We start from the raw sequence: 11,051 nt of genomic DNA, 5'->3' as shown, positions 1-11,051 counted from the left end.
CTTCCAAACGTCAGTATGCTGAGACCTGAAAATCTTCTAGGGCACACCAAAACCACACTTGTACAACCATAAGACGACACTTAAATAGTTATCTTTCATTTTCACATTTTTGTAACATGAAAAGTGGATTTCAATGTAAATGCTTTGTTTTCGAATACATTATTCTGAAAGTGATTGTGGGGTCACTAGACAAGTAATGAGCTACTGCCATTTATTTTGTTTAAATCAGGCATGTACAAAGTCACTTAAATGTTTTTTTTCTTAAATGTTAACATACATTGTGGCCTAGCAAACTCTGTTTGAGTAGCATACTGTCTCTGAGGAGTCTTGATGTATTCTTTAAAAAAGGAAAATAGTGGCAAAGTATAATGTTTAAAGTTAAAAACTATAATGTACACTGCAATTCCTGACGAGTTATTAGAACTCAAAATATTAGAGATAATTTATTAAATAAAAAGTTTTTGTTTCATAGCAGGTACTTAGCCATTTTAAGTTATACCAACTCAATTTAACTCATACATTTATGGGTTAGGTTAACTTTACTTTCGAAGTTAAACTACACTGTGGAAACTTTTCTACTCTAAAAAATTCAGTTTGAATCCAACTCATAACATGCTAAAGTATTTTTTTTGAAAACCTTCATGTTCCTCAACCACTGTAATTTACACTATTTCTATCATTTTAATGTTGAAAATCTATATATCACTCAGGGTAGGTCAATTTAGGTGGCCATAACTGAAAGGTGCACAGTGAACCAGGGAGTTTTCTCTCATCATGTTCAGCATATCATTCATTTGGCATTATTATTCCTCTAGGAAGGTGAGCCTTGTCTAATTATGTCAGTAACATCACTCATGGTGCAAAAGTGTCTAATGCCCAAAGGCATTCTGAGAAACAAAGTGACCAAATATTGTTTGAACTTAAGCAAGACAACCAAAAACATACACACACACACATTTTACAGAGCTGAAATGGTTATTTGCATTCGTAAGTCAGCACAACTCTTTTTAAAGTAGGCTTCAACCATTAAGTATTACAGAGGAAAACAGAAAGGTATTTTAACCCAGCAAGTGTTCTTCCACACACTTCATTATATTTCCCTTATTCTGTAGAGGTAGGTCCCGACAGGCAGGACTTGCCCTTACTGAGTAGATAATTCACTAATGGTGAAAAAGTGTCTCATGCCCAAAGGCATTCTGGGAAAACTGCAAATTAAAGGATAATTGTCAAATTATTATGATAGAATGATCAAAAATACTTAGAATGATTGAGAATGTTTTACTTAAAACTGAAGATTTGTTCAATCAACTCCAAAAATAGAGCTGAAGTAGGCATTTAGGATTTTGAAGTTTACACAACAATTTTTTTAAAAATTAATTTGATTTTGTAAATTCATTTTTCAAAATTAATTGTTTTAATTGTACAGGTAAAATTGAGTTAACATAATGTAATTTAATATAGCTTAACTATAACATAAATTAGCAAGGTATAAAGTGAGATTTGCCCAAGGTTCTTGATCCATAATAAGTCATTGCAATAAAAGATGTACACCCAGAGGCAAGGATAGAACTCACAATGCAATGCAAATTCAGTTACTTACACTTTATCCATTTAACAGTTTAAACTGAAAAAGGTGTCCACAGATGATACCCATGCTGGCATGTAGAAGAAAAAGCTCCTTTTGAAATTATCTTCATGCATAACTTTACATGTAAGGAAAAAAGTCTTAAATGTCAGTTTTACCTGGTGCTTTCAGCCACATCTCTTGGTAGAAGTTTGAGCAGTTGTCATGGAGATGGCTCAGCTGTCATCAGGTGACCAAAGATGAACTCACCCATGACGTCACTATGGCAACTGAGCAAACCTAATCCTTTCATGAAAACCACGAAATGTAAGAAGAAAAAAAAAAACTGTTTAAAAAGGTTAAGGTATAGACTTTCCTTCATGGTGAAGAGCACTTTGGTAAAACAATTCAAACAAACAAAACTTTATTAAGCCTTTTGGTGTGCTCAGGAGCAGTTTTAGTCATTTGGAGGCCCATGCAAAGGCCATCATGAGGCCCTTTGTCATTTCCCCTTAAAGCAATCATAGTGAGTGAACAAAATATTTGGGACAGAGGACCAGCTCTTTACCCTCACAGGGATTCTTAAGAGAGCATGGGAATTTGCTTGTCCAATCTACATGCTTTTTGTAGACCTAGAGAAGGCCTACAACTGTGACCCTTGGGGATCATGTGGGGGTTACTGCAGGATAAAGGGGTCCCTGTGTCATTAGGTCCCTGTATAACAAAAGTGAGAGCTGCGTTCCCATCCTAGGCACAAAGTCAGACACATTCCCGGTGTATGTTGGCCTTGGCCAGGGCTGCCCCTTATATCTTATTCTGTTTGTGAGTTTCATGGACAAGATCTCAAGGGTTTTTGGTTGGGGGACCTCAGAATCTAATCTCTGCTTTTTGGAGATGATGTGGTTCTGTTGGCTTCCTCAGCATGTACTGGGACTGTGTGTAGCTGATTGTGAAGTAGTCAGGATGACGGTTATGCCCTCCTGAGTTCGAGGCCATGGTTCTCTGTGGATTGCTCCCTCCAGGTGCGGAGGGTGTCCTTGCCTCAAGTGAAGGAGTTCTCAATCTTCTGGTCGGTCTTTGTCTCCCTGCAGAGGTCTTCCAGGCGTGTCTAATTGGGACTAGAACCTAGGGTAGAACGAGGACTTGCTGGACTCAAACTCACCATTTCTATATATAAATATTTCTCTAGACCATAGGTATAGTGTACAAACACAAACAAGCTCATTAGTGGTGCAATACCCATTCTTACTCCACAAATCACACATTTGCCATTTTACCACACAGGTGTCCACCAGTTCATTGTTTTAGTATGCCTGTACAGCTCTACCTCACTGTAACTGGCTTGATATGAAGACATTCTGTGGCTTTTTCAGGGGCATTGACCTTCCTGTTGGGACCAGGGATCCCCCACAGAGACTTTTTGTATAAACTATATCTACCGTGGTGCATTTCTAACTCACTTCTTGCCCCTTATTGGTAATTTTCAACATACACCTCCTTATTTGACGTATACCTATCCTCTCAAAGCCTCTTGGTGCACAAAGCCCCACACAACCTTTGCCTAATGGTAAAACCACTTATGGTGGTGCCCATCTCACAGACAAAAGAATCCGTTGTTGCTGCTGCTAGTAGATGATTTTCACTGCAGATATTCTGACTCATGACAAAAGAAAAAGCAGGTGATACACTTTTGTTTGTAATGGCTGTGTTCCATTAAGCGCCCAGAAGATAAATAAGCAGCCAGCAGGCCAGACGCAGTACGCTGAAACCAGCTCACTTTAATGGAATTGGGTCATTTTGTAATGTAGGAATTATGCTGGAGCAATGTTAACCAAATGTTTGCTGTTAAAGAGGCTTTGCATGCTGTATTTTAGCTTTAGCCTCAGCAGTACAGAGTGGTAATATTAGATTCTTTCACAGGACTACATAATGGGTGATTTATATTAACAAAGCAGTCTTTATGCATCATTAATAGGCTACATAAGTAAGCTAATAACAAACAGCATAACTTTAAGTTCACATCTGTTCTGCCATCCAACCTGACTGAGGCATTTGCTGTATTAGTGTATTTAGTCTTCATTTCCTTTAAAATGTGATTTGAGCTTTGCACAGTATACTGAGATATTTATAGAACCACTGTTATATAATTACTCTAGGTAGTATAAATGCAGTGAAAGCAGCCTGAGATTTTAAGGTTGTGGGCATGTTACTTTTCATTGCATCACACAAGCAGTTCCTGCATGATGGACATAAAATAGAGCCTTTACTCAGAATACATTTCCCTTGGACAATTTCAATGACACTCAAAGACATCAGGATGAAAGTAAATTAGACACATTTTAATTCCAACGCTGCTGGCAAAACTTCCAAATAAAACTAAGCAGCGTGAATGTAAAATGGGATGTTATCTAACCTTTGTAACAATTCGTCATTAATGCCGCAGGGCACGAGGCACATGGTGATTAGTTTGCTTGTGCTGGCTGTGCCCATTAGGTTTTAGTGGAGAATGCCAACAATGTTAAAAATCCTCCACAAGCATGAGTGTAAGCTTATTACATAAAGGGAGGAAAGCAATCAGATACTTCATGAACTGCGCAGTTTAAGGAGCAAAAGATTCAAAAGTGAGGATGCTCAACAGGCAATATACATATCGGAGCATTTACTCCATCCTTATGCAATTACATAAAGTGGTGGGGGCTCGCTATGATTTAGGAAGTGTTCTGTCTTCATAGAGTTTTGCTTTCTTTTTCCCTTTAGCATTATTCTTTAAGCACTAGATGAGGATGTCATAATACCACCCGGCTACTTGAGTATTTCCTTGGCAAAGGAATAATAATGCTTCTTGTCCAAAACTGTGTGGCTAAGATGGACACTGATGTAGTCTGTAATTGGTAATAATGGAATAAGAGAAAATCTTAAGCTCAAATTTAGTCAACTTGAGAAGCATTTTTTTTTTAACTGGAATGCGTGTTCACACTCTTAACCCTCAAAGATATACTCTAGACCCTAGGTTCCCAACCTGGGGTCCGGGACCCTCTTATACTGGGGCGCCAGAGATCTTGGGGGGGGGGCCTCTCTGTCTGCCCTGTGGTTGTTAAAATTAGATTTGCACATATTAACAGAAATCATGGTATAACACTTATAAATTATTAATACAATGGTTGGGTTGCTGGGTACAAGAATTTGTGTTTAGGCCTGCTTTGTTTGTAATTATTGTTTAGTACACACAAAATAATTACAATTCATGTTAATTTTGGCCACAAAGTATCACTATTTTTTTCGTGTTGGTCCTGGGGGGCTCAAGTTTTCTTAAATGGGGGGGTGGGGGGGGCTGAAAGGAAAAAGGTTAGGAACTGCTGATCTAGACGACAACTTTAATGTCATTCACATTGATAAGACAAGTGGACACAATATAGACTTTTCCTTCTCCACGTCTACTTTATTCCCAACCGTCTAGTTTATATACAGTCAGTCAAGAGTGGGAAAACCATCATAAAAAGAGAAGGACTTAAACCAACATAGATGTTCTGGTCACTGGTGAACATTAACCAATCAACCCAGAACCTCAGAGAGGGTTTGGACGCTCCTGGTTTTAGAATATGACATGGTGAGGCGTTCAAAAACCTAACATCAGTTTGTTTTATTGCACTTTACAAGTTCTCCTCAGGCAGAACTTGATGTAATTTTTTTTATTACACATGTAAAGAAACACTGATTAAAGAGAAATAAAGTTTTCAAGTAGTATGGAGGTCCTCAGGGCTCATTTGTGGGTCCTGGACCTTTTCTGTACGAGAAAATTTTATGTAATGTGTTGCCCTATTAAACTAATGTATATTCTTAATTATGTTCTACAGTAAGTGATTGGAAGTTACATGATTGCAAACATAAATTTAAAGCTAGACTAAACGATTTCACCTTATAGCATTTAGTGGAAGAAATTTGCTAAAAATGAAAAATAATATTTATAAGTAGGCCTATCTAAACTATCAACTGAATGAGCCATGGAGGTATTTTAAGTGGTACCTTGAAAACATGTAGAAAAATTTCTGATGTAAGGAAACCCCAAGTGGACACCCTTCAATATATTGTATTTTACTCAATTTTGACATGATAATGAGAAAATTTCAGTTGTTTACTTGCCTTATTTATTTTCTTATCTTTGCATAACAAAGCTTGTTTTCCAATGATAAAGTGTGCATTTCTCAAGATCTCTGGAAAACAACCCAAACATACATGTTATCACAAGAAACACAGCAAAGTAAAATGCATGCATGCAGAGCCAATGCAATGATGCACTTTTCAAACAGGTTTTATCTTTAGTCCTGTCTCTTTGTTTAGTCATATCTTTTGTTTCATCATTTAATTAGATGAACCTGCATGGTGGAAAATGGTAGAAATTTGGTTCAGTTTCTCATTGCGTAGGTGGTAGTTGGTCCTGAGGATAGTGCAGTAGAGAACCACTGTTGTAAAAGACATTTCTATTTTTACATCAGGTTCTGCACTAAAGTCTCCACTGAAGATCTGACCCCGAAATAATGTGCTGACCCCTGCTTTTCTGCAAATATTTGACTGTCTATGTACAGATGTGCATTCTTAGACCTCCAGACAAAAGCTGTTTGCTGTTCCAAAGTCTAAATGTTTCAATCAACTGTGAAGATAAAGATAAGTCATAAAGAGCGTACATTCTGCTTTTATTATTATTTGAAATATGCTTTATCGCTGCTTTTTATTGCTGTTCAGAAAAATACACAGGATTAGCTGTACATCTCCTTTAGCTGAATTGATGTTGAATGGCTGTCTTAGGGGTTCTGGGTTGAGAGTTCTTGAGTTCACCATGACACAGAGAAGTACAATGTACTGCAGTACAAAGTCTAACACGCACACTTGCAAACACACAAATACTTGCATACATCAGGGTCACATTATCGCCAAAATCCCTCTGCGAATAATCAGGAAAATAAACTAATAAATATATAAACTTAAATTGCTTTATTTACGTGAGACATGACCCACTCACACTTTAATTTAGGTCCCTAAGGAATGCATGTGGTATCCTTTTGAGGGCAGTAGATCCTTACTTTAATTTGACACCTTATCTGGTCATTGTGTTAATCGAATGCAATGTGTGGTGTCGGTTTATACCTTCAATTTTAAGTGTAAACTCACCAATTTGTTTAACAAAAGAATCCCATCCTTAACCTAATAAAAGAATTAAAGACTATAGTGCAACTAACTCTCTCTTCCCATTCTCGTCTCACTCTCTCATTTCAAATACACTATACAGTTAGAAGAAATAAGACATAGTAGTCCCACTTGTACACAACATCATACATTAGTAGTCAACTAGAAAAAACAGTAAACACGGCCACATGTGATTAAAAAACGTCTAGAAGTTCAAAGTTACATTTCATTGTTTTACATTGTAGTAGCGTATTTTTATCTCCCTTCTTCTTACAGACTGTTATTTATAGAAAAATCACAAAGTTCACATTTAGGACTCTTCCAAGAGAGCAGAGGAGCATTCAACAAACCAAAACAGTTCCTGTTTTAAGTAGCTAGTTAGTCACACGCAGCATGAGATTAAATACGCAACAGTTTGGAAACACCTCATGCAAACACACAGAACATTGTTTCTGTCCTTCAGAGTGAAGAGGGCAGCGACTCTGAACTCTGAGTTTTGTTATGAACTGCTGAAAAGGGAGGAGAGTGGACTTTGAGATTAGCTCACGGTGGGTGGGGAGGGGGGGTCTCATCCATATGTAAAAAGAAGCCGGGGTTTCAAACCAGAAATGTTCCTTGGTTGACGGAGAAGGCCTCAAAAGTTTGGTCCGGTGGTTGCAACTCAAATGCAACAACATAACTGGAAGAAATTAACTTTTTTTTGTTTTGAGTAAATAAAAGTTATCTTGCTGGATGCCTGGAATGCAAATGACATTTTTTGCAACATGTAACCCCTAAAAGGGAGCCCAGAAAAGTGAACCCTGGACCCATTAATTATAGTTTTCCTCCCGTTTTTAGTCCATGTGATGATATCATTGGCACTTTCAACATTAAACTCAGGTAGCTAAGTCTGCATCTCATATGTATAATGTGTGTTGTTCATCCTGCAGGCAGGGGGAGCGTGAACAGACGGCATCAGAGTCAGCCTCTGTTGTTTCACATCTTCGTCTTTCATCAACACTCAAAACAATAAATAATAAATCAAAGAATTTCCCCTTGATGCTTCTGTGTTTCTGACTTGAAGATGACAGCCATTTGTCACCATTTTTTTGCCACATTTCTTACAAAAAATGCCAATCCATGACAAAGACTCAGGCCACTTTGACTTTGATTGTCATTTCTGTAAAGGCTGTGTTTTTCTCTTGTGTAACCTGTGGGAGATTTTGACCTATTTCTATCACTAGAAAGAGGTGGAAGCAGCAGATTAAACTGTTTGGGCTTGTGATCTGACCTTCTGCTGTTTATCAATAGATCAGAAAAAGGAGAAAGAGATGGGCGAGTGACGGCAGAAGCTTGGCACAGAGAGCTACGAAAGGTCAGAGGAGGAAGGGAAACTGTTTGTTGACCTCAATCCCCCTTCTGTTGTCATGTTTTGACTCCACTACTTCTTCTGGTCTGCCTTGGGCGGAAGACAAAATATTCAGACAGGAAGTGACACATCTGTAACATCTGCCGGCTCTGTAGTAATGTGGCAGAAAACATCCCATGTCCTTTGGGATGTTGCAGCAAAGAAGTCTGCCGCGTTGTCTTGATTTAGTCTCTGTTGGGCAGGCTGCATTTCTGTTGTAAACATTAAGATTCACATTAGTAGTAAAAAAAAAGCTTAATGTGTGTGTTGGAGATGTGTGCATGCATGTGTATGCACAAATACATCATTATAATGCCTTTGTATGTGAATGTGTACACATGCACATATGACATGAATGTTTGTAAATCTACACATCACACAGTTATTTAACATTCAACGTTTTGGATGAAAACAGAATCAAATGCGTAGCTTCGGTCTGGTTCATGACTTTTGTCGAGCTCCAGAAGATCTCAAATACACCAAAAGAAATCTTAGAAAAAAAGATGTCTGACATTCCTTTATCGGCAGTCTTGTTAGTAGATGCTGGGTCAGTTCAGTTGGAAGTCTGGCGTCTATTCTTCAGGCACAAAGAGCAGAGGCTCTATTGTGAACACCAGAAAGTGTCTCTGGGGTCTTTTTAAAGCTCTTTGGTCAGGCATATCTGCACTAGGGAGCTGTTAGATACCACAACACTTGACACAGCGACTGAAGTCAACAGAAACTGTAAGAACCAGGACTCGGCGTGAACCTCTCTGACACAGCGTCTCTCTTGAAGCCTGAAAAAACAGATGTAATGAGTCGTGGCCTCCTTACATCCCTTTGGTTTGTTTTAAAATGCAGATACGTGACAGCACAGGAGGAAGCAAGCAACTAGATCCTGATTGTGTTCCTCAGAGAAAAGAAAATGCAGCTGTTATGGAGTCAATAATGTCCTGTAGTTACCGGTTCAACCACACGAGGCCAGTGTTTCTTCAGGAACAAGTCTGACTCCATTCAAAACAGCAGATCAGGAAAGAAATCTAGAGTACAACGGGATTTATCTGTTGAAATGTCCTCGGTATTCTGTTTACTTGACTGCGTCTTGATGTTGGAGTAGTAAAAGCAGGGTGTTTAGCAGTGGTGATGGGTAAGGCAGCACTCCTTGGTTTATTTTGACCTGTATGAAGAGAAGAATAGAGGATTATTCAAGCCAGTGACTGAATCTCTTTGTTGCTTCAGTATAGATTGAAAGATAAATGTTTAAGTCAGCCTCTTAAACTGCAAATGATAAGCCAATAATAGAAAACATCTTAAGCGGCACTAGTGCCTCTGTTATCACATAGATACAGACATTGTGCTACTTTAAAGTCTAGAAAATATGCTTATGCAACTCTAAAGCTAATGGAGAACAGTAAAGGTTAAGAGTTTTATGATGAGATGCACAGTGGTGCATTTGAACAGTTACGCCCTTGATGAAATAATTCCTCTGGCAAACAAGCTGAACAACATAATGTTGCTTGATGAGGACATCAGAGGTACTTGTCCTGTGTGTTTTATAAATATAATAACTCTCAAGAGGCAGCTTAGCACCTGCATGGGCCTAATTTACCACTAAATATTAAGATTGCTGCCAACTTTCAACATAATTTTCTGAAACGCAGTATAATGAAACCTCTGAGATAAAAAAAACAAACAAACATATTCTTCTTTTTCAAATGAGATTTAAGAAAACATACTCTGAGTATATTTAGTGTACTCAGATTTGCTGCTAAAGCCTCAGTTGATTTAATTTTTTACCTAGAGCTTACAGTGGCTATGCTACCTATGGAGAAGTAGTATGATATAATATCACTTTATAGGAATATGTGGTAAATTCAAATTTAAAAATCTGTCAGGATTTTTCTGCTTTATTTGATCTGTTATGATCAGTTGCTGTACACTTAAGTTAACAGTTGGTTCGTTTAGTTGGTTTGCTGCTAGAGCTACAATAGAGTGCTGAAGGGATGGCATATTATTGTAGTCTAATCTTGAAGTTATCAACTAATGGATTCAATCAACAAAAAGCCCATGGGTTTTGTGATCATTTCTGAAAATAAGATATGTGGCGGTAAAAAACTTTATGACACTACATAATGTTGCTCATCAAAAAATCTTCACAAATGAACACAGAATTGAAGGATGAACACAATTAGCTAAAGTAAAAAGCTAATGTTAGGCTATAAAAAAAAACTACACTATGGTTGTCTGACTTAAGCTTACAACTCTTATTTCAAAATCTTTCCTCTTCTGCAAAAGATGTTTGTCTTAGTGTGACCAACAACTTGCATATTTAGAGTCAAAGCAGTTTTATTTCACAACACACCAGCTAAAAGGCAGACTAGCAGACGAGTGTACATATGGTGGCGTTTAATGTAATCATAGTAAGCAACTTGTAAGCAACCACATTTTCTAAGATGTGGAAAAAAATTCATAATTCATATGTGGGGCAGTTAGAGATATACAGGTATTTATGTTGTACAAAATCTCTCAAGCTTGTGCTTACCACAGACATTTCATGTATCTAACTTAAAGTGCATCAATAGTTCTTCAACAAAGTGGGAACTATAAATGCTAAAAGGCTAATTCATTTTTCAGGACACATTGCTGCTGTACTCTGATGGTCTGAATTAACCCTAAGCCTGAGGCAGCTCATGCTTGCTAATGTTGCCAACTGTTAGCTAACTTTAGCTAAATTTGAATATAATGGACATTGCTAAGTTAGCTAAGTAGACTCTGTCAAATGTGTTTCAAATCACACATCTGTTAGCATACTTTACTGTCGTATACTTCAAGGTGGTACACAGCACTAAACAAAACTAATTAGGTAATGTTGTCCCAATCGCATCATACTGCTCTTACCAGAAGTTACGACGGTTAAACCGCCTTTTTTCTTTCACTTTC

The 11,051-nt window shown here is 37.7% G+C and overlaps 1 protein-coding gene across 1 annotated transcript in view; it reads right to left on the bottom strand.

Moving 5' to 3' along the window:
- Positions 1 to 4,998: 4,998 nt before the first annotated feature.
- The window catches only part of nkain2 (sodium/potassium transporting ATPase interacting 2), a 141,462-nt gene continuing 135,409 nt past the window's right edge, over positions 4,999 to 11,051 (bottom strand). The window contains exon 7 of the mRNA XM_041804668.1: positions 4,999 to 9,288. Coding sequence (XP_041660602.1) covers positions 9,279 to 9,288 — 10 coding nt within the window. The 3' untranslated portion in view covers positions 4,999 to 9,278. The remainder of the gene's footprint in view (positions 9,289 to 11,051) is intronic.

This window comes from Cheilinus undulatus, linkage group 14 (genome assembly GCF_018320785.1).
Source record: "Cheilinus undulatus linkage group 14, ASM1832078v1, whole genome shotgun sequence".
NCBI lineage: Eukaryota > Metazoa > Chordata > Actinopteri > Labriformes > Labridae > Cheilinus > Cheilinus undulatus.
The sequence above is the reverse complement of the archived record's forward strand: the minus strand, read 5'-3'. Positions and strand labels throughout refer to the sequence as shown.